Genomic DNA, 24,279 nt, shown 5'->3' on the forward strand with positions numbered 1-24,279 from the left:
CAGAGAGGTTCTGGCGAGTCCTATTAAAGACTTGTTCAACAAATCTCTGGAGACGGGAGTGATTCCTGGGGATTGGAGGAGAGCGGATGTGGTCCCTAGTCATAAAAGTGGTCACAGGGATGAAGCAGGAAACTACAGGCCGGTGAGCCTCACTTCAGTTGTTGGAAAAATAATGGAAGTGTTGCTGAAAGAAAGGATAGTGTATTTCCTTGAATCTAATGGGTTACAGGATCCGAGGCAACATGGCTTTACAAAAGGTAAATCGTGCCAAACGAACCTGATTGAATTTTTTGATTGGGTGACCAGAGAGCTGGATCGAGGACATATGCTAGATGTAATTTACTTGGATTTCAGCAAAGCCTTTGATACAGTTCCTCATAGGAGGCTGTTGAACAAACTTGAAGGGCTGAAGTTAGGACCCAAAGTGGTGAACTGGGTCAGAAACTGGCTGTCGGACAGACGCCAGAGGGTGGTGGTTAATGGAAGTCGCTCGAAGGAAGGAAAGGTGACTAGTGGAGTCCCTCAGGGTTCGGTGCTGGGGCCAATCCTGTTCAATATGTATGTAAGTGACATTGCTGAAGGGTTAGAAGGAAAAGTGTGCCTTTTTGCAGATGATACCAAGATTTGTAACAGAGTAGACACCGAAGAGGGAGTGGAAAATATGAAAAAGGATCTGCAAAAGTTAGAGGAATGGTCTAATGCCTGGCAACTAAAATTCAATGCAAAGAAATGCAGAGTAATGCATTTGGGGATTAATAATAGGAAGGAACCGTATATGCTGGGAGGAGAGAAGCTGATATGCACGGACGGGGAGAGGGACCTTGGGGTGATAGTCCGAAGATCTAAAGGCAAAAAAACAGTGTGATAAGGCAGTGGCTGCTGCCAGAAGGATTCTGGGCTGTATAAAGAGAGGCGTAGTCAGTAGAAGGAAGAAGGTGTTGATGCCCCTGTACAGGTCATTGGTGAGGCCCCACTTGGAGTATTGTGTTCAGTTTTGGAGACTGGCGAAGGACGTAAGAAGGCTTGAGGCGGTCCAGAGAAGGCGCGATGAAAATGATAGGAGGCTTGCGCCAGAAGACGTATGAGGAGAGACTGGAAGCCCTGAATATGTATACCCTAGAGGAAAGGAGAGACAGGGGAGATATGATTCAGACGTTCAAATACTTGAAGGGTATTAACATAGAACAAAATCTTTTCCAGAGAAAGGAAAATGGTAAAACCAGAGGACATAATTTGAGGTTGAGGGGTGGTAGATTCAGGGGCAATGTTAGGAAATTCTACTTTACGGAGAGGGTGGTGGATGCCTGGAATGCGCTCCCGAGAGAGGTGGTGGAGAGTAAAACTGTGACTGAGTTCAAAGAAGCGTGGGATGAACACAGAAGATTTAGAATCAGAAAATAATATTAAATATTGAACTAGGCCAGTTACTGGGCAGACTTGTACGGTCTGTGTCTGTGTCTGGCCATTTGGTGGAGGATGGGCCGGGGAGGGCTTCAATGGCTGGGAGGGTGTAGATGGGCTGGAGTAAGTCTTAACAGTGATTTCGGCAGTTGGAACCCAAGCACAGTACCGGGTAAAGCTTTGGATTCTTGCCCAGAAATAGCTAAGAAGAAAAAATTAAAAAATTTAATTTGAATCAGATTGGGCAGACTGGATGGACCATTCGGGGCTTTATCTGCCGTCATCTACTATGTTACTATGTTACTATGTTACTATGTCTCCACAGTGAGGCAATCAAGGATCGTGCGGTCCAGCAGCCCCCATCCGCCCGATTGCAGCGTTCCGCCATCTCCCTCCCTCCACCTCACCTTATATGCCAGTTTTCTTTTTTGCCCAGCCACACGCATTCAAAAAGCCGTACACGCGCGACTGCTCGAGTTGTTCAATCTTTTCCTCTGCTGCAACTTCCTGTTTCCGGTTGCATCAGAGCAGAAGATTGAACAACTGAGCAGCCGCGCGTGCGCTTTTTGAACGCATGCGACTGGGTGAAAAAGAAAGCCAGCAAACTCTGCATATAAGGTGAGGTGGAGGGAGAGAGCTGACGGAACGCTGCAATCGGACAAGAGGGGGCTGTGGACCGCGCGATCACGCGTGTTCCCGGCTCACACTAGGAAGGAGGGAGTGAAAGGGAAAGAGATTCTGGGCCAAGGGGATGAAGAGGGAGAGAAAGAAACCCACAGCAGGAAAGAAAGGGGAGGATAAGCAGGTGAGCCAGATGCTGGAAGCAGGGGGGGGGAGAAGAGGGAAAGAATCTAGATGGGGTTGAAGAGAAGAGACACATCTGGACACAGGAAGGTAACAGAAATTGGGGAAATTATGTGCATGGGGCATAGGGACAGAGACATAAAGGGGACATGCCATGGGGATGGTATATGAACATGGGTGGGGGGGGCAATACCAGATACATAGGGGAGATATTAGAAACGGGGAAAATAGGAACACAGAAGCGAGATTGTTTGGGGACCGAGCTTGCAGGCTCCAGCGGCTTGCACAAATTACATTGTAACATGCCATGAAAGTAAGAGGGAGGGAGGTAGATAGGAGCATGAGAGGAGCTGAAGGGTGGTAGAAAGGAAAAGATGGTGAATGAGGGAGGGAAGGGTGGTGATGGAAAGGAATAGAGCAGACATTGAAGGAGGGTGGAGAGGAACAGACCCTGAAGGGAAATGTGGAAGACAGTGGAGATAAGTTGATGGAAGGGAAGAAGACAGATGCAAGACTATGAGGGAGCGGAGGGAAAAAGATGGGTGCCAGACCAATGGGGAGGGGGAAGGGAGAGGCACAGTAACAGCAAATGGAAGATGCAGAGAGAAGACACACAGTGGATGGAAGGAATTGAATGAGAAGATGAGGAAAGCAGAAACCAGACAACAAAGGTAGAAAAAAAATTTTGATTTCTTTTCTTTTTTTTTGCTTTAGAATAAAGTAGTATATTAGTTGTGTTGATAAAAATTTATAAACAAAGCCCTGCCAGCTGAACATCTCTTTCTCTAGTTCAGAGCCAGAACTTTGATTTATAAAGAAGGAATAAGCTAAATATTGCAGTACTGAGGCTTATATGGATGCTGCGGGGACGGTGAAGGGCGGTGAATGGGATGGCAGTGACGGTGACGGGGCGGTGAAAGGGACAGATTTTTTCCCTGTGTCATTCTCTAGTATGCAGTTCTTCCAGTATGGGCTGTGAGGCCTCATTCTCCAGTTTATCGATGGATGATTTTTGCCATTTTCCTGGTTTGTTGGATGTCAGGTAAGAGTCTCTTGAAATGACCAATGTTTTCATTATTAGCAATGGTCAATTTTGATTCTTTGTGGTAGCTATCATTGGAGTTAAACGTTCATGCTGTTATATCCTACAGAACTCGCTGGCACCCCACCCCAGGTATATTTTCTTGTTGTTAATATTTTTGAGATGCCAAAACTATTGTATTTTTGGATATGTTTGATTTGTGTTTGTATTTATGCAGCTACACACTGTGGATAAAAGTACGTTTTAATTTATCTTGAAGTACAGTGTGTTTCAGTGGGGAGTTTTTATTAACCATACCTGTGCTACCTGAATATAATTCCCCTTGAACTACCCCTGGACAGGTGTGAGCTAAATACAAAAAGAATTCTTTTGGAATGAAATAAATCGTCATATTCTCTTCTATTCCATATCTTCCAGCCTGCGCTTGACCCCCTGCTTAACAGGAGCCGAGACCACTTCAGGGGCAAAACTATGCAGGCCAGCTAACAGGTATCCAGTGGGATCGGCCTGTCCGCTACAGACTAGAGTTTGTGACTATTCAAGCAGACAGAGCTTCAAAATCGCTCCAAGCACTGAACTACCCGAAAAAGGGACAAAGTTACATTGAAAATGGGGAGAGCAGAACAAACACAACTGCATCCATGCGTGCAGAAGGAAAAAATTGTAGAGGGCGCTAAACTGAACAGTAAATAGACCAGCGGCAAAGTGAAAAATCCAGAGTGGATTCCTTCTGCAACCATGCGGCTAAAGGGAAATAACCCTACTGTCACCTATTACACTGGAACACAAAATCAGTAGCTCAGAACCGTGTCTGCAGATAATGCAATCCTTACCTAGATAACTCAGGAGCTCATAATTCTCCTTCATCACCTCACGGTGAAGCTCTTTCTGCCCTTCATCTAAATATTCCCACTCCTCCTGGGAGAAGGAAACGGTGATGTCCTCAAACGTCACCTGCTTCTGAAACACAAACCAGAAACACACAGAATCTTTTAGATCAGATACTAAACCTCTGCTCTTGCAGAGATTATTCTAAAGCAGGAGGAAAATAAGGAAGAAGAGCCTGGGGAGTGGATAGAGCAGTGCCAGGAAGCAGAAAGTGAGTGTGTCCTAAAGCAGGAGGAGAATGAGGAAGAAGAGCCTGGGAAATGGAGGGAGCAGTGCCAGGAAGCAGAAAGTGAGATTGTCCTAAAGCAGGAGGAGAATGAGGAAGAAGAGCCTGGGGAGTGGAGGGAGCAGTGCCAGGAAGCAGAAAGTGAGATTGTCCTAAAGCAGGAGGAGAATGAGGAAGAAGAGCCTGGGGAGTGGAGGGAGCAGTGCCAGGAAGCAGAAAGTGAGATTGTCCTAAAGCAGGAGGAGAATGAGGAAGAAGAGCCTGGGGAGTGGAGGGAGCAGTGCCAGGAAGCAGAAAGTGAGATTGTCCTAAAGCAGGAGGAGAATGAGGAAGAAGAGCCTGGGGAGTGGAGGGAGCAGTGTCAGGAAGCAGAAAGTGAGATTGTCCTAAAGCAGGAGGAGAATGAGGAAGAAGAGCCTGGGGAGTGGAGGGAGCAGTGTCAGGAAGCAGAAAGTGAGATTGTCCTAAAGCAGGAGGAGAATGAGGAAGAAGAGCCTGGGGAGTGGAGGGGGTAGTGCCAGGAAGCAGAAAGTGAGATTCTCCTAAAGCAGGAGGAGAATGAGGAAGAAGAGCCTGGGGAGTGGAGGGAGCAGTGCCAGGAAGCAGAAAGTGAGATTGTCCTAAAGCAGGAGGAGAATGAGGAAGAAGAGCCTGGGGAGTGGAGGGAGCAGTGCCATGAAGCAGAAAGTGAGATTGACCTAAAGCAGGAGGAGAATGAGGAAGAAGAGCCTGGGGAGTGGAGGGAGCAGTGCCGGGAAGCAGAAAGTGAGATTGTCTTAATGCAGGAGGAGAATGAGGAAGAAGAGCCTGGGGAGTGGAGGGAGCAGTGCCAGGAAGCAGAAAGTGAGAGCGTCCTAAAGCAGGAGGAGAATGAGGAAGAAGAGCCTGGGGAGTGGAGGGAGCAGTGCCAGGAAGCAGAAAGTGAGAGCGTCCTAAAGCAGGAGGAGAATGAAGAAGAAGAGCCTGGGGAGTGGAGGGAGCAGTGCCAAGAAGCAGAAAGTGAGATTGTCCTAATGCAGGAGGAGAATGAGGAAGAAGAGCCTGGGGAGAGGAGGAAGCAGAAAGTGAGACTGTCCTAAAGTAGGAGGAGAATGAGGAAGAAGAGCCTGGGGAGAGGAGGAAGCAGAAAGTGAGACTTTCCTAAAGCAGGAGGAGAATGAGGAAGAAGAGCCTGCAGAGTGGAGGGAGTAGTGCCAGGAAGAAGAAAGTGAAATTGTCCTAAAGCAGAAGGAGAATGAGGAAGAAGAGTCTGGGGAGTGGAGTGAGTAGTGCCAGGAAGAAGAAAGTGAGATTGTCCTAAAGCAGGAGGAGAATGAGGAAGAAGAGTCTGGGGAGTGGAGGGAGTAGTGCCAGGAAGAAGAAAGTGAGATTGTCCTAAAGCAGGAGGAGGATGAGGAAGAAGAGCCTGGGGAGTGGAGGGAGTAGTGCCAGGAAGAAGAAAGTGAGATTGTCCTAAAGCAGAAGGAGAATGAGGAAGAAGAGTCTGGGGAGTGGAGGGAGTAGTGCCAGGAAGAAGAAAGTGAGATGTCCTAAAGCAGGAGGAGAATGAGGAAGAAGAGTCTGGGGAGTGGAGGGAGTAGTGCCAGGAAGAAGAAAGTGAGATGTCCTAAAGCAGGAGGAGAATGAGGAAGAAGAGCCTGGGGAGTGGAGGGAGTAGTGCCAGGAAGAAGAAAGTGAGATTGTCCTAAAGCAGAAGGAGAATGAGGAAGAAGAGTCTGGGGAGTGGAGGGAACAGAAAGTGAGATCGTCCTAAAGCATGAGGAGAATGAGGAAGAAGAGCCTGGGGAGAGGAGGAAGCAGAAAGTGAGACTGTCCTAAAGCAGGAGGAGAATGAGGAAGAAGAGCCTGGGGAGTGGAGGGAGTAGTGCCAGGAAGAAGAAAGTGAGATTGTCCTAAAGCAGAAGGAGAATGAGGAAGAAGAGCCTGGGGAATGGAGGGAGCAGTGCCGGGAAAAAGAAAGTGAGATTGTCCTAAAGTAGGAGGAGAATGAGGAAGAAGAGCCTGGGGAGTGGAGGGAGCAGTGCTAGGAAGCAGAAAGTGAGATTGTCCTAAAGCAGGAGGAGAATGAGGAAGAAGAGCCTGGGGAGTGGAGGGAGCAGTGCCAGGAAGCAGAAAGTGAGATTGTCCTAAAACAGGAGGAGAATGAGGAAGAAGAGCCTGGGGAGTGGAGGGAGCAGTGCCAGGAAGCAGAAAGTGAGATTTTCCTAAAGCAGGAGGAGAATGAGGAAGAAGAGCCTGGGGAGTGGAGGGGGCAGTGCCAGGAAGCAGAAAGTGAGATTTTCCTAAAGCAGGAGGAGAATGAGGAAGAAGAGTCTGGGGACTGGAGGGAGTAGTGCCAGGAAGCAGAAAGTGAGATTTTCCTAAAGCAGGAGGAGAATGAGGAAGAAGAGCCTGGGGAGTGGAGGGAGCAGTGCCAGGAAGCAGAAAGTGAGACTGTCCTAAAACAGGAGGAGAATGAGGAAGAAGAGCCTGGGGAGAGGAGGGAGCAGTGCCAGGAGGCAGAAAGTGAAATTGTCCTAAAGCAGGAGGAGAATGAGGAAGAAGAGCCTGGGGAGTGGAGGGGGCAGTGCCAGGAAGCAGAAAGTGAGATTATCCTAAAGCAGGAGGAGAATGAGGAAGAAGAGCCTAGGGAGTGGAGGGAAAAGAAAGTGAGATTGTCCTAAAGCAGAAGGAGAATAAGGAAGAAGAGCCTGGGGAGTGGCTCCTTTCTTCTTTCCACCTCCTGCCTCTCTCCTACCTGCTGAGTCATCCTGCTGTTCTAGTCCTGGTTCTCTTCCTCTGGGCTGTTGGAAGTGGTTTTAGAATTTTTCTTAATGGCCTGAGGAAGGAGACTTAAGGGTGAAGTGAAACTCCTCCCCCTTTGCCCGGGAACATTCTGGCAACTGGCCACTTAGAATGTGCCCATCAGTGTCCGAGGGGCGGACCTTGTGCTTCTCTCCCCTCCTTCAGAGTTCTTGTGACCAATTATTGTTAGGAGGGTGGGACCCTGTCTTCCTCTCCTCCTTTAGGAGACTTTTGACCAATCAGTGCAAGGGGTGGAGTCTGGGACAGTGATTGGGCCTCTCTCACTCTTTCCTGCTCTTTCCTGTGGATCATAGAGCCAATTGGAGTCCAAGAGAAGAGAGAGAGGAAGCCCCAACTCTCTCTTTATCTAAGAAAGAATCCTCTGCTGCCCCCTCTGGCCGGATGTTTTGACTCAGGAGTCAGATACTATTGCACAGAAAACACCTTTCAGCTGGGCAACAGGACATTAAGAGCAATGAGTGAGTGAGTGAGTGAGTGTAAGGTGGAGAGTGCATGAGCCTTCCTTACTCCTGGGGGAAATTTCTGAACATTCTGTGCCCAGTGGTTCAAAATTCTCCTTTGATTGTTGGACGTGTTTTTGCACCGAATTAGCCCTTCCTAAAGCCTGAAATTCCTTCCTGCCTTTTCCTCAGGCTCTGGCCTCCCCAGCTCCCTCCTGCTGCACTTCTCTGTCCTTCAAACTGCTCCCAGTTCTACTTTCTTATGTAAACCCTGTGATATTTAGATTGTAAGCTCTTTCAAGCAGGCACTGTGTACGTCTGGTAGCACTATTAATAGTAGTAGTAGTTATGCCTTATTATACCCATATACATTCAAATCAATAAATCGCTATCAGTTTGCTCAGGATGTTTTATTTGAACCATGATTTGTTTTTTATTCTCTAAAACTGTCAACAAGCAAATTAACATTGTTACATAGTAAGTGACAGAAAAAGGAACAAAGACGGGATAGTGCGCCTAAGGAAACCCGACGGTAACTATGTAGAATCAGACTCCAATAAAGCCGAACTACTAGATGAATACTTCTGCTCAGTCTTTACCTGTGAGGCGCTGGGATCCGGTCCAAACAAGGGAGAGCTCAGAAGACCCGTTCCGGAATTTTGAATTTACCACCAGCAGCGTCTACCAAGAACTATCAAGGCTCAAAGTGAACAAAGCCATGGGACCAGATAAACTGCACCCCAGAGTGCTTAGGGAATTAAGAGATGTCCTGGCGGAGCCGTTAGCCGCGCACAGGAAAAGTCCCATTGGACTGGAAAACAGCTAACATCATTCCGCTCCACAAAAAGGGTTGCACTTCAGAGACTGCAAATTACAGACCGGTAAGTCTCACATCCATACTGTGTAAACTTATGGAAACGTTGATTAGACACAAATTAGATACGATTCTGAACAACGAGAGGCTGAGGGATCCCCACCAAGCATGGATTTACAAAGGGAAGGTCCTGCCAATCCAATCTAATCAGCTTCTTTGACTGGGTAACGAAAAAGCTAGATAAGGGAGAGTCCCTGGATGTCGTGTATTTGGACTTCAGTAAGGCTTTTGCTAGTGTCCCACACCGTAGATTACACTGCACAACAATTTTTTGGTTAAGTCTTGATTCCTGAAAAGTTTTTGGTGATTATGACAGGTACCAACTTGGTATGCTCAAATATGGTTTTGGTTTTACTGCATCACGTAAGAACTATGAGAAATAGACATTTTTATGTTTACTGACAATAAAATATATAGTCAAGTTTACGTTTCGCACAAGCGACTAAATGAAACAGAATTAAAAGTGTTTTGCTCCCGAGTTTCTTTTATATTCAGTGTCTGGTGCATCACGTTGTAGCATCCAACAATAGTCGGCAAGCATTGACGGATTCCAATTGCCCTGGTATCGTTTCTCCATCGTAGCTATGTCTTGATGAAACCTTTCACCGTGCTCGTCACTCACAGCACCGAGATTTGCGGGGAAGAAGTCCAAGTGTGAATGGAGGAAATGAATCTTGAGTGACATATTGCACTTCATTCTCTTGTATGCTTTGAGAAGTTTGTCTACCAGCTGAATGTAGTTTGGGGCTCTGTAATTGCCCAGAAAATTGTCAACAACGTCTTTCAAGGCTTTCCAGCCAATTTTTTCCGGCCCAACTAACAGATCTTCAAATCGCTTGTCACTCATAACATGTCTGATCTGGGGGCCAACAAAAATACCCTCTTTGATCTTGGCATCAGTTATTCTTGGGAACATCTGTCTTAAATAACGAAAACCTTCCCCTTCCTTGTTCATTGCTTTCACAAAATTCTTCATGAGTCCCAGTTTAATGTGAAGAGGAGGCAAAAATATCTTTGTCGGGTCAACAAGCGATTCATGTGCTACATTTTTCTGTCCTGGAACTAACTTTTTACGGAGTGGCCAGTTCTTTCTAGAATAGTGCGACTCTCTGTCTCGGCTGTCCCATTCGCAGATGAAACAGCAGTACTTTGTATAGCCAAGCTGCAGTCCTAGTAACAGAGCAACGACTTTGAGGTCTCCACAGATATTCCAGTTATACCTGGTATACTGGACATACTTTAGTAACATTTCCATATTCTCATATGTTTCTTTCATATGTGCTGCATAGCCAACAGGTACTGAAGGATAAACGTTGCCATTGTGCAACAGAACAGCTTTCAGGCTTAACATTGACGAATCAATGAAAAGACGCCACTCTTCCGGGTTGTGATCACAACCAAAGACCGAGAACAATCCTTCAATGTCACAACAGAAACAGAGACTGTCGACTTGTGCAAAAAATTTGGTTATATCATGATGCCGGTCTCGAAACACAGAAATTTTCGTACCTGGTGATAGCAAACACCATTCCTGCAGTCTCGAACCTAGCAGCTCAGCTTTTGCTTTTGACAGACCCAAATCTCTGACCAAATCGTTCAATTCGGACTGTGTTATCAGATGTGGATCGCCTGATGAGGATGGTTCAAAATCCGGGTCAATGTCACTGTTAGAACCCTGCACTGCAGTTTCTTCATCTGGTTCGTCTAAGGTCCAATCCTCTGGTGGTTTCGGAACTGGAAGACTGTCATCATGTGGCATGGGTCTCATTGCTGAAGGCAGATTAGGATATTCAATTGACTTCTTGTTTTTGGCAGAGAAACCAGACACATTAGTCAAACAGAAATAACAGTCCGTCACATGGTCTTTCTGTTCTCGCCATATCATCGGAACAGCAAATGGCATCATCTTTCGAGTACCTCTGAGCCAGGCTCTCAGACTAACAGCACATGTCGCACAGCAAATGTGAGGCGCCCATTGCTTGTCTTGATCACCTATTTTGCAGCCAAAATACAGATGATAGGCTTTCTTTACAAGGGCAGTCATCGAACGTCTCTGAGGCGTAAGTGTATATTCCCCACAGATATAGCAGAATGTGTCGCGGCTGTTACGACACCGACGAGACATATTGCCCGACACCAAAACGTCTATAGCATCAAGCTTACTTACTGTTATATTGCTACAGCTACTATACTACTATACTTTACTATACTGATACTATATACACACACGGACTATCTATATTAACCAAATGAGCAGGATCGGTGTATGGAAGCCACCATTATAGCATGGTGAGACAGCGCAAGCTCGTTCAGACCTGCCCAGACATGCCCAGGATGTCATCTTCCATAAAACAGCTTCCAACCTGGCTAGATTTTATGCATGGACATACCCAGGCGGCACAAACCGTTGTTGATAAGACACTTATGGGAGAAAAAATTGTTTGCATCCAAATATAAGAAAAAATCACGACAAAATTGAAGATTTCTCTGAAATGGTACGTGATGGGTAATTTTTGATGTAATATTCATGATCAGCACCCAAAATTCTATAAGAAACACCCAGCAGTGTTCAGGAAGCAAAAACTTTGTTGTGCAGTGTTATTGAACAAGATGAGTTTGTTGGGACTAGGAAAAACATTGACTGCATGGGTTAAAGACTGGCTCAGTGGCAGGTGGTAAATGATACTCCCTCCGAAACGTCGGAAGTGATCAGTAGAGTGCCGCAGGGCTCGTTCTTGGGTCCGATCCTATTTAATATCTTCGTACGAGACCTGCCTCAAGGACTTCGAGGTAAAATTACATTATTTGCCGATGACACTAAACTATGCAACGTAGTGGGCGGAGTTACCGAGCCTGACACTATGACACAGGACCTACTTTTACTGGAGCAATAGTCTACTACTTGGCAACTGAGTTTTAATGCCAAAAAGTGTAAGGTTATGCACCCTGGTAGCGGAAACCCATGCAGAACTTACACTCTGAATGGCGAGACCTTAACAAGAACTGTTGCAGAACGGGACCTGGGAGTAATCATTAGTGAAGATATGAAGACTGCCAATCAAGTGGAGAAAGCTTCATCCAAGGCTAGAAATTGCTGGGTTGCATCTGAATAAGTTTTGTCAGCCAAAAGCCTGAAGTGGTAATGCCGCTGTACAGGTCCATGGTGAGACCTCATCTGGAGTATTGTGTTCAATTTTGGAGGCCACATTATCAAAAGGACGTGCTGAGAATAGAGTCGGTTCTGCAAATGGCCACTAGTATGGTCTCAGGACTCAAGGATCTCCCATATGAAGAATGTCTAGGTAAGTTGCAGCTATACACTCTTGAGGAACGCAGAGAGAGGGGAGACATGGTAGAGACGTTCAAATATGTTACTGACAGTATTGAGGTGGAAGAAGACATCCTTTTCATTACAGGACCTACGGCAACAAGAGGGCATCCATTAAAAATCAAGGGTGGGAGATTTCATGGTGACATTAGGAAGTATTTCTTCACCGAAAGGGTGATTGATCGTTGGAATGATCTTCCACTTCAGGTAGTAGAGGCCAGCAACGTGCTCGATTTTAATGGGATAAACATGTGGGTTCACTTCGAGGAAGTGCTTAGGGGAAGGGTTCTTCGAGTGGGCAGACTTGTTGGGCTGATGGCCCTTTTCTGCCGTCATACTCTGGGTTTCTATAAAGACCTGCACGGTCCATCCAGAATTTGTCATGAGGCGTATGGGACAGACTTAAAGATCTCAATCTGTATACTTTGGAGGAAAGGCAGGAGAGAGGAGATATGATAGAGATGTTTAAATACCTACGTGATGTAAATGTGCATGAGTCGAGTCTCTTTCATTTGAAATGAAGCTCTGGAATGAGAGGGCACAGGATGAAGTTAAGAGGTGGTGGAAACAGAGACTGTGTATGAATTCAAGAGGGCCTGGGATAGGCAAGTGGGATCTCTTGGAGAGAGAAAGAGATAATGGTTACTGCGGATGGGCAGACTGGACGGGCCATTTGGCCTTTATCTGCCGTCATGTTTCTATGTTTCTATTAGGCAAGTGGGATCTCTCAGAGAGAGAAAAGATAATGGTTACTGCGGATGGGCAGACTGGATGGGCCATTTGGCCTTTATCTGCCGTCATGTTTCTATGTTTCTATTAGGCACGTGGGATCTCTCAGAGAGAGAAAGAGATAATGGTTACTGCGGATGGGCAGCCTAGATGGGCCATTTGGTCTTTATCTGCCGTCATGTTTCTATGTTTCTATTAGGCAAGTGGGATCTCTCAGAGAGAGAAAAGATAATGGTTACTGCGGATGGGCAGACTGGATGGGCCATTTGGCCTTTATCTGCCGTCATGTTTCTATGTTTCTATTGGGCACGTGGGTTCTCTGAGAGAGAGAAAGAGATAATGGTTACTGCGGATGGGCAGACTGGACGGGCCATTTGGCCTTTATCTGCCGTCATGTTTCTATGTTTCTATTGGGCACGTGGGATCTCTCGGAGAGAGAAAGAGACAATGGTTACTGTGGATGGGCAGCCTAGATGGGCCATTTGGTCTTTATCGTCATGTTTCTATGTTTCTGTGCATTATTAAACAGAGCAAGGAGGAGGAATGTGCCAAGTGCATTTGCAGAAAAGGTTTGTGGCAAGCGCAGCTTCTGTGCGTCTACGCAGACAGAACTGACGTGCAAGCTCAGACTGGCGCTATTCTGCACCTTTAAATATAAGCATTTTTAAAAAAAATAGTTTGCACTTTAATTTTTTAAAGGGTTTATAAGTACAGAAAAAAACCCGGTGCCAATATGTGGTTCCATTTTTGCCTTTCTGACTCGCACACGTTTTGTTTCTCACTACAAGGCCTTTCATCAGCTTCCAAAACAGCACAAAACCCGCTGCCTTTTTTGAAGCATCAGAGATTTTCTGGTTGCCAGAGGCTTTGGATGCCTTTGTGTTTAGTGTGATGAAATAACGGAAACAAATTACCTTTATTACATTAGTGATTTTGTAGGGTCATGAAATGGTTAACTGTTGTTTAAAATATTGCTCTGGTCTACATAGCTGAAGAAAGTGTACAATCTATTGACTTCATCTGCCTAAAATGTATGTCCCTGCCTTACCACATTGTAAGCTGAATAGATAAGAGTTTGAGCCATGATGTACCCTGCCCTTCTGTACATTTAACTGTAAGAGTTAGATAAGTGTCCTGCTAGTGTGAGCTTAGAACCAATGAGTGTTAAGAAAAGTAACACGTGAAAAGCTTTTTCTAGAATTCAGTTGTATAGCCAGAAAAATGAATCAATATCTCTGTAACTTCCTGGTTTCAGCACTTCTGAGCCAGCTTGGAGCTCAGGGGTCCAGCATGCATGCTGTGAATAAACTCTTGTACTTTCTTCACGCCTCTGACTTTGTGTGTCCAAGTGACCTTTCAATTTCTATTCCTCCAATACCTTGCGGTTCAAGGCAGATTACAAAAGAAGTTATCTGGCCATTTCCAGAGGGATTGAGGAGTAGAGCGAGTTGCTTCAGAGAATTGGGATGAGTTTTGCGGTGTTAGTTTGTCTTCAAGGATGTCTTGAATAGGATGGTTTTTATTTCTTTTTTGAACGATTTGTAGTCTGAAGTCGTTGTCGGTAGATTGGAGAGTTGGTAATAATAAATAATAATAACAACTTTATTCTTCTATACCGCCACAGTCGAGAAGACTTCTAGGCGGTTCACATCGAAGAAGGCTGGACAATCAGAATACACCGAGGTTGAACAGAGGGAACATACAACTTAATAAGTGGTAGTCTAGTTTTGCAGCTTGTGTGGCTAGAAGGCCATCATACAGTTTTTTTTCATCCTATATATTTGATGTGGTGCAGGAGCTGAGGTGGAAAATAAGAACATAAGAATTGCCGCTTCTTGGTCAGACCAGTGGTCCATTGTGCCCAAGCAGTCTGCTCCTGCGGCAGCCCTTAGGTCAAAAACCAGAGCACTAACTGAGATCAACCATACCTGCATACGTTCCGGTTCAGCAGGAACTTGTCCAGACTTGTCTTGAATCCCTGGAGGGTGTTTTCCCCTATAACAACCTCCAGAAGAACAAGAAGGTCCGAGGTAAAAACCTGGAGGACCGAGTTTGTCTGGCAAAGTAACACTAGAAAATGGAATAGATTCCGTGCTGTTCATGGAGGAAACTGTTTATGAACAACTTGAAAAACTGAAGGTGGACAAAGCGACAGGACCGGATGGGATCCATCCCAGGATACTGAGGGAGCTCAGAGAGGTTCTGGCGGATCCAATTAAAGACTTGTTCAACAAATCTCTGGAGACCGGAGTGGTTCCCGGGGACTGGAGAAGAGCAGATTTGGTCCCTATTCAAAAAATGGTCACAGGGATGAAGCAGGAAACTATAGGCCGGTGAGCCTCACTTCGGTTGTTGGAAAAATAATGGAAGTGTTGCTGAAAGAAAGGATAGTGAACTTCCTTGAATCTAATGGGTTACAGGATCCGAGGCAACATGGCTTTACAAAACGTAAATCGTGCCAAACGAACCTGATTGAATTTTTTTGATTGGGTGACCAGAGAGCTGGATCGAGGACATATGTTAGATGTAATTTACTTAGATTTCAGCAAAGCCTTTGATAGGGTTCCTCATAGGAGGCTCTTGAATAAACTTGAAGGGCTGAAGTTAGAACCCAAACTGGAGAACTGGATTAGAAACTGGTTTACGGACAGATGCCAGAGGGTGGTGGTTAATGGAAGTCACTCGGAGGAAGGAAAGGTGAGTAGTGGAGTCCCTCAGGGTTCGGTACTGGGGCCGATCCTGTTCAATAGTTTGTAAGTGACATTGCTGAAGAGTTAGAAGGAAAAGTGTGCCTTTTTGCAGATTATACCAAGATTTGTAACAGAGTAGACACCGAAGAGGGAGTGGAAAATATGAAAAAGGATCTGCAAAAGTTAGAGGAATGGTCTAATGCAGGGATGCCCAATAGGTCGATCGCGATCGACCGGTAGATCGCCAAGGCAAAGTGAGTTGATTGTGGAGCCCATCCCGGGCTCCGTGATAGACTCACTTTGCCTTCACAATTTACCGGGCCAATCAGCATTTCTCTCCCTGACGTCAATTCTACCTTCAGAAAGGAAGTTCTGGGCCAGCCAATCGCTGCCTGGCTGGCCCGGAATTTCCTCTCCAATAGCAGAATTGACGTTGGGGAGAAGAATGCTGGTCGGCCCGATGCAGGGAAGCAGCGAGAGCTTGGGGTGGCAGTGGCTTTGGGGCCTTTTCCCCGATGGCAACAGTGGCTTGGGGGAGGGCAGGGAGAAAGACAGAAAGGGAGCATGAACAGAGAAAAAAAAAGAAAGGAGGCAGGGAGAAAGAAAGGGCAGAGAGAGAAGAAGAAAAAGTTGGGGGAGGGAATGAGGTCTGGAGGAGAGGAAGCATACAGGCTGAAAGAAGGGAAGAAAGATTGGATGCACAGTCAGAAGAAGAAAGTGCAACCAGAGACTCATGAAATCACCAGACAAGGTAGGAAAAATGATTTTATTTTAAATTTAGTGATCAAAATGTGTCTGAATTTATTTATCTGCTGTCTATATTTTGCACTATGGCCCCCTTTTACTAAACTGCACTAGCGTTTTATAGCGCAGGGAGCCTATGAGCGTTAAGAGCAGTGTGGTGCATTCAGCGCAACTCCCTATCGTGGTTTAGTAAAAAGGGAGGGGGTATATTTGTCTATTTTTATATGGTTGTTACTGAGGTGATATTGCATAGAGTCATCTGCCTTGACCTCTTTGAAAAAAACCCCGGAATATAAATAATAATTAACATTTTCTCTGCCTTTCAGTGTGCTTTGTGGTTTGTTTGTTTTTTTAATTTTATTGTTGGTAGATCATTTTAACTTGGTCATTTTAAAAGTAGCTTGAAAGCCCAAAAAGTGTGGGCACCCCTCGTCTAATGTCTCGCAACTAAAATTCAATGCGAAGAAATGCAGAGTAATGCATTTGGGGATTAATAATCGGAAGGAGCCGTATATGCTGGGAGGTGAGAGGCTGATATTCACGGATGGGGAGAGGGACCTTGGGGTGATCTAAAGGTGGAAAAACAGTGTGACAAGGCAGTGGATGCTGCCGGAAGGATGCTGAGAGGCGTAACCAGTAGAAGAACGAAGGTGTTGATACCCCTGTACAAGTCGTTGGTGAGGCTCCACTTGGAGTATTGTGGAGACCATATCTGGCGAAGGACCCAAAAAGGGTTGAAGCGGTCCAGAGGAGGGTGACAAAAATGATAGGAGGCTTGCGCCAGAAGACGTATGAGGAGAGACTGGAAGCCCTGAATATGTATACCTTAGAGGAAAGGAGGGACAGGGGAGATATGCTTCAGACATTCAAATACTTGAAAGGTATTAACGTAGAACAAAATCTTTTCCAGAGAAAGGAAAATAATAAAACCAGAGGACATAATTTGGGGCTGAGGGGTGGGAGACTCAAGAGCAATGTAAGGAAATTCTACTTTACGGAGAGGGTGGTGTATGCCTGGAATATGCTCCCGAGAGAGGTGGTGGAGAGGAAAACGGTGACTGAGTTCAAAAAAGCGTGGGATGAGCACAGAGGATCTAGAATCAGGAAATAATAGTAAATATTGAAGAACTAAGGCCAGTACTGGGCGGACTTGCGTGGTATGGGTCTGTATATGGCCGTTTGGGGGAGGATAGGCTGGGGAAGGCTTCAATGGCTGGGATGGACTGGAGTGAGCTTTGATGGAGACTTCAGTAGTTGGAACTAGAGAATGACACGGTGACAAAATTCATCACCGCCCCGCGGGAAACCATCTTCATGTCATTCTTTAAGGAGATAGGGAAGAATCAGAGTATGAATGGCCACAGCCACTGACCCGCAAGCTTTGCTTTGAAGAATGCTGGTGTAGAAGGATTGAGATTGAAATAGACACTAGAAAATAAACATGGGATTATTTCCCGCGGGGACGGGAACGGTGATGAATTTTGTCACCGTGTCATTCTCTAGTTGGAACCAGTCTGTGTGTGACTGGTTGTGAGAGGAGTTGAAGAGAGAGCTGCAACTGAGAACCAGAGGCCTGTGGAAGGTGGGAGCTGGGCCTAGCTCTGTGCCCCAGGCAAAGCTATGAAGCCTGGGGTCCCTTCCCAGGGAAGGTCCTGGTTTGGAGAGCCTACTATGGAAGGAAGGAGGGAACCAGATGGTAAAAAGCCTGGGCCATCAGGCTGGAGGAGGCCAGAAGAGCCAGACCCCAGAGCTCCTAGAGGAAGGGTTCCTGTTCCAGAATTGACACCAAGGAACATGAAGGTACAACAGGGGTCTGGCAGGGCCTTGGAGTTGGAGTTGGAGATGGGCAGGCAGAAAGCCCAGGCTGTTACAGTGGTGGAGAATATGGATGACTCACAAGGGTCAGAGGAGGATATTTTCAGTGGGGAGGAGGAAGTGGAGAAGGACATGGATTTGGCCACAAGAGCCATATTAACAGTTAAGGGGATTGCTGGACTGGAGAAAAAGCTGCAGATCTTACAAAAGAAGCAACGTATGGCGTCCACTCTGTTTAAGCTGGCTCCAGAGCAAAAGAAAAAGTATAAGAAAGAACAGCAATACCTTCAGCGACAGGTGGAGAACTGCATAACTGAAATGGCTGTTATCACAAAAGATGTGGCTGAAGTGTATCGGAACAGAGAGAGAATGGCAGGGACACCAGGGTAAAGTACAAACAGCAGTTTCTACAGAAGAACCCTGTGCAGAAGCAGGACAGTTAAAAGAGGTACAGGAAACTCCCACAGCAGTGGAAGAAAAAGCTACCACAGAGGCTATTGGAAAAAAGTTGGGACAGCCTGAATTGGTACAGCTGGGAAAAGAGTGCAGTCACAGCAGAAACCAGAGTGGAGGAGGGGCGGACAAAGGAGAGCAGGAAGAAGAAAGCCAGACAAAGAGTGAACTACCTGGAACAAGCAGGAACTGAGAAACTTCATATAGAGTTTGAGCAAGCATTAGCAGGGACTGAGAAACCACAAACAGAGATTGAGCTACCACAAACTTTAATAAAAGCACCTGAGGGAGTACTGGAACAGCGGGTAGCTGAGACTAGTTTGCCCAGTAACTTGCTACAATTCTTGGAGGAGGAGGAGGAGGAGGAATGTGGTTTAAAAGTGATTGAGCAGCAGCAGGGATTGGAAACACCTGAGTTCCATCTGCAAGGAATATCCCAGAATGCAGCTCATGGGAGGAGTTCCCAAGAATTGGTGGGTGAAATCGTTTGTGGGACTGAGAATGTGACTGAGAAAGGGATGGAGTCTTCTCTGAGCTGTGCTGAGGGAACTCAGCTTAATTCAAAGTGCAGAGTACAGCAGAGAGGTGTTTCCAGCGTGTTGGAAGGAGTGGAGTGGAGTCAGGAGCTGTAACCTGAGAATCTACAGAGAAAAGTACAGCAGGAGGTGGCTGTAGGTGATGAAGCTGCGCTGCCACAACGGCAGCAATGGACAAAGCAAGTTTTGCCTTGTTCTAAAGAACTGAATGTAGGGCAGTTTGAAGAAGGACAGGTCCCTATGGATGTGAATGGGGGTGTTGGGGAGGGGGTGAGAGAGGGCGGAGGATCTGCTAGTGGTGGGTATGGGGTCCTGAAAGGGTTTAAAAGGGGAATATCTTTTGCAGATGTGTTAGCTGGGGGATTGGGGCAGGGGGGGTAGGAATCGGGGGAGGGGGAATGCGCAAGGGGAGAGTGGAGGGAGGAGGGAGGATGGTGGAGGGAATGCTAATGGTGGTGGGGGGTGGGGCAGCGGGGGAGGGGGAGGTATTTTCAAGAGAAGAAATGTGGTTCAGTTGAAGTGGGTGGGGGTGGGGAATATGCCAACAAGGGACAGGGTGTTGAGAATGGTTCTGGGGTTGGGCTTCATCCCTGAGGACCTGTATGCCTGTATTCACCCGGTAATGGTTCCGCAGTATGAGATCAGTTTCCAGAGACAGAGGGGTTTAGAGTTATTTTGGGAAAAATATGAGGGGGTGAGGGGAAGGGAGCAGTGGGCAGAATTTAAAGCCATACCTTTGAGTAAACCTGACCTTGTGCAAGTGACAGTACTGGTGAGACATGAGTCCATCCCCAGTTCAGACCTGACATACTGGTTGAATCGGTATGGGGTGCTTCGGACTCCATTAGTGAAGATCATGGACCCGAGTAGGGTCTGGGCTGGTGGATGGACGACCAGCATGAAGTTAGTCAAGTGGGTAATGTGATACAGCATGTTCCACCAGTGGCATACATTGGGAGAGAGCGCATCCAATGTTTTTACAAGGGGCAGCCCAGGGTATGTTTTCAATGTGGATCATTTAGGCATCTAAGTATGGTGTGTCCTACCCTGATGTGTGTAAAATGTGGAGGGAAGGGGCATATTGGGGAGGAGTGTGACCTCATTCGGTGTAACTTGTGTGGATGTCTGGGGCACCCGTTCAGCAAGTGTCCGAGGGCTGCACATAACAGGTGGCAAGAGGAAAATGAAGGGGGGAGGGGGAAGATGATGGGGGAGGGGAGGAACCTCTGGAGCAGGAGCAGGAGAGTGGTCAGGAAAATATCCAGGAAAAGGTGAGGCAGGGTGAAGGGCTGGTGCAGGAAGCAGAGGGGGAGAGAGAGGGTGGGGGTGGGGATGAGGGTACATGGGAAAAGGTAGGTAGTAAGAAACATAGAAACATAGAAAGTGACGGCAGATAAGGGCCAAGGCCCATCAAGTCTGCCCACACCAATGACCCTCCCCTACCTCCCTTTGTGAAGAGATCCCACCTTTCGATCCCATTTAGCTTTAAAATCAGGCACACTACTGGCCTCAATTACCTGTATCGGAAGACTATTCCGTCGATCTACCACCCTCTCGGTGAAGAAGTACTTCCTGGTGTCGCCATGCAATGTCCTTCCCCTGATTTTCCACGGATGCCCTCGTGTTGACGTGGGTTCCTTGAAGAAGAAGATATCCTCCCCTACCTCAATACGGCGCGTGAGGTATTTGAATGTTTCGATCATGTCCTCTCTCTCCCTGCGTTCCTCTAGGGAGTAGAGCTGCAATTTATTCAGCCGTTCCTCATACGGGAGCTCCCTGAGCCCTGTTACCATCCGTGTGGTCATTCGCTGGACCGACTCAAGTCTCAGCACATCTTTGCGGTAATGTGGTCTCCAGAACTGCACACAATATTCCAGATGGGGTCTCACCATGGACCTATATAATGGCATTATGACTTCAGGCTTACGGCTATCGAAACTCCTGCGTATGCAACCCATGATTTGTCTGGCCTTAGATGAAGCTTTCTCCACTTGAGTTGCAGTCTTCATGTCCTCACTGATGATTACCCCTAAGTCACGTTCTGCTACAGTTCTCTCTAGGATCTCACCATTAAGACTGTAAGTCTTACATGGATTTTTGTTGCCAAGATGCATGACCTTGCATTTTTTGGCGTTGCCAGGTTGCCAGGTCCTGGACCAATTCTCCAGTAGGAGGAGGTCATGTGCCATACTATCGGTCTTGGATTTGATGTCAGGTCCTGTTGTGTTCTTGTCTACTATATTGCATAATTTGGCGTCATCGGCGAATAACGTTAATTTACCCTGAAGCCCCTCAGCCAAGTCCCTTATGAAGATGTTGAATAAGATTGGGCCCAAGACCGAACCCTGCGGTACTCCACTGATCAGAAGGTGGGGAAACACCAGAGGAAAAGAAGGGAGGATAGGGTTGAGGATACTAATAGATAGTGTATTGGCACAGGAGGAAGAGGATGGAGGTGGGGTGTCCCAGAAGAGGAAAGGGAAAAAAGGTCGGGAGGGAGGGCGGCAGGAATACCCGGCGGTGATTCTGGAGAGGTTGCGGGTTGAGAAAGTGGGAGAGGAAGGGGATGAGGAGGGGCTTTTCTAAATACAGAGGTGGGTGGGAAGGAGGGTATGGAAGTAGATGGGGGATGTTTTGCTGGTGGGGAGGGATGTGATTAAGGAAGGGGAAGATAAGGAAAGGGAAGGAATTGGGGGAAGAGTTGATTCTGGCAGAGGGTGAGGCGGTCCTACCAGGGGTGGTGGTGAAGAGGGGAATGGAAGAGGGGAGCGGAGAGAAGGGGGGGGGAAGAAATCTAAATTAGTGTCATGATGGGGGGGGTCCTGGTTTGAATATTGCAACTTTGAATGTTGCTAGTCTCCCTTTCTCCAAAACAGCACAGTTCAGTGGAGTCGGATGACAGCAGCGTACTTGGGAGACCCTTGATACAGCTCCTAGTGAGCGAAACATGTCGGGTCACACTCTCAGGTTTTTTGGCTGAGATAAATGACAAAGATAAGCTAAGTATTTAAGCACCTTATCTTTACTAATTATTATACTTGAGATATTTATGGATTATTTATTATAAATAATGGCACAACGGCACTTTAAAAACATTAGAAGGGACAGCCAATGATGAGGCACCACATAATTCTTCCCGCAGTTACAAGATATACAGCGGTGGAGTGGTGGGGCTGAGGCTTCCTTGCTAAAAGCAAGATAGATTGAGATAATAAAGCAAATATATCCAGCACTGACCACATTCTAATGAGATACTAATATATGGTGGTTGGAACAATTTTTTATAGCCATAACATATATGCTTTGAGATGCTAATGTGTGGCATGTGAGTGTGTGGAGTTCTTGCTGTGAAGTTTCTCAAGGACACCAACAAGTATCTGCTGTAAAGACAATGAGCTAACAGTGCTGAAAGAAAAATGCCAGTCAGCAAGACACTCCATCATCCGGGAACCTAAGAACTGATAAAGTGATGCCAGGCTAATGCGCTCAGGCACTGATACTGATGTACCCGTGTGAAGAATGGAAACTTCAAGAAGAAGAAAGTTCTAGAAGCTATGCCTGTTCAGCCCCCCCCCCCCCCCCCGTGAAGAATGGAGGCGTGGACTAGGAGAGGGTTGTAACCTTTTTCACTTTCAATAAACATATGTTAAAAAAAAAAAGGAGAGGGTTAGATAGGCAGTTGGTTTTATCCAATAGGGTGGTACATAATAGCCAGGAGAAGGTCTTGCAAGACAAAGAAACCTTCTGTATAAAACTCCCATGCTCTGGCAGAGTTTCTTGAGAGAGACTGCACCATACTTACAGAAAAAAATGTTGTCACTGTTCATATGAGGTTTTTTTCTCTCCATTATATATGTTTAAACTGATTTATTTCTGATTTGACAAATGCTGCTATAATACTAATTACTAGAATAAAAAGTTATTTGCTTTGGAATATACAATGTAATATTGTGGGTTTTATTTTTATTTTTTGGAGGGAGGGGTTCTTCACGACGAATCCCCAGTGAGGTAAAAGTAAGCAGCCTTTTACTTCAGGGTGAAATGTAGATGTTAAACAACATGGGAGACAACGGGGAACCCTGAGGTACTCCAGATAAGTTACTCCAAGGACATGAATATTTTCCATCACAAATCACTCGGTATGTTCTTTTCGTCAGGAAACCCTGAAACCAGTTCCAGACTCTTCCTGAGAGTCCCATTATTTCATGGTCAACCAAATCAAAAGCTACTAGTGCCTGTACTAAAAAGACCATATAAATGATTTAAAATTGAAGCTAAAACTGTTTCTATGCTGAAACCTTTTCTAAATCCTAATTGATGTTCATTGAGGATGCTAAATAATTCACATTCTTTTTTTTTTTTAACTTTATTGAGATTTTAAGCTAACAAAAATGCAATACAATATTTATACAAATAATATTAATCAAATATGCATTTATAATCAATCAAAATCCAGACGTTAAACCTCCCCCCCCCACCCAACCCAACCAATATTTCATAAGGGAATGAAACCATATGACAGAAATACCCCCCTCCCTTCTAAGTTAACCCACCCCTCCAGGAGTTTGGTAAACAGTGGGATGCTCGCTATAGGCCTGTAGTTGGATTTCAGGGCAATTGATGCTTTTTGGTCTTTGGGGATAGGTATAATCAATATACATCCCATTTCCTCAAGAAATGTCTCCCTTTGTAGTGCAAGAGTTAACCAATTAAATAAATCCCTTTTAAATTCAGGTATAGCATCTGTCATGAGTTTTGATGGACATTCATCCAACAGACAATTGGATTTGGTATATTTGTTAAACAGAGTTAAAAATTGATGCCAATTCGGAAGCTCAAAATGGTCCCAGAACATATCAGAGCAAACAAAACAAAAAACTGCAGACTTTGTATACGATGCAGGCAGCCTTTATTTATAACGAATAAAACATTAGATTAAAAACCTTTTACCAGGCAAGGGACCCAACACGGTCCGTGTTTCGTATAATCTTCATCAGGGGTCCAGAACATATCAACATTGGATTCCTTTTCCTGAAGCCCAGATTGAAATTCAAAATCAGCTAATGCTGGCATTGTCATATAGATATAGGGACTTTGGACCATCTGTTGTTTTATTGTCCTTTGATACTTAATTTTTCGAAGTCGATATGGGGCCAAATTAATGTTGTACTTGGGTCATCGATACCATTGACTTATGAAGCCATAATTTGTGGTACTTTACTACATGTTAAACCTTCTTTGGATCGTAATAAAAGCCGCCTTTTCTTAATAATGACGGGAATAGCAATGCAGATGACTGCACGCAATTGGAAGAGTTATGATAGACTTAATTATACTTTTTGGTGGGCGAACTTTATGTTGCAGTTACAAATATGAAAGAATGAACGCGGGAATTTTTGGGATATAGTAATGCATTTAGAAGGGTGTGGAGCCCATTGACATCATTTGTTGAATCCCATTAGTTGTCATGTACCTTTTCTTTTTAGTTAATTTCCTTACACATC

At 45.8% G+C, this 24,279-nt stretch overlaps 2 protein-coding genes across 5 annotated transcripts in view; one reads left to right on the top strand and one right to left on the bottom strand.

Moving 5' to 3' along the window:
* Nucleotides 1-7,285, bottom strand: part of LOC117354715 (zinc finger protein 850-like) — a 55,964-nt gene extending 48,679 nt beyond the window's left edge. For both annotated transcript variants that reach the window (XM_033932616.1, XM_033932614.1), the window contains exons 1-2: nt 7,099-7,285; nt 4,081-4,207 (exon numbers count right to left, since the gene is read on the bottom strand). In XM_033932616.1, the coding sequence (XP_033788507.1) occupies nt 4,081-4,207; nt 7,099-7,110 (139 nt within the window). In that variant the 5' untranslated portion in view covers nt 7,111-7,285. The remainder of the gene's footprint in view (nt 1-4,080; nt 4,208-7,098) is intronic.
* Nucleotides 1-24,279, top strand: part of LOC117354717 (zinc finger protein 850-like) — a 948,741-nt gene that overhangs the window by 696,999 nt on the left and 227,463 nt on the right. The gene's annotated exons all lie outside the window — the stretch shown is intronic.

Source organism: Geotrypetes seraphini, chromosome 2, assembly GCF_902459505.1.
Source record: "Geotrypetes seraphini chromosome 2, aGeoSer1.1, whole genome shotgun sequence".
Taxonomy (NCBI): Eukaryota; Metazoa; Chordata; class Amphibia; order Gymnophiona; family Dermophiidae; genus Geotrypetes; species Geotrypetes seraphini.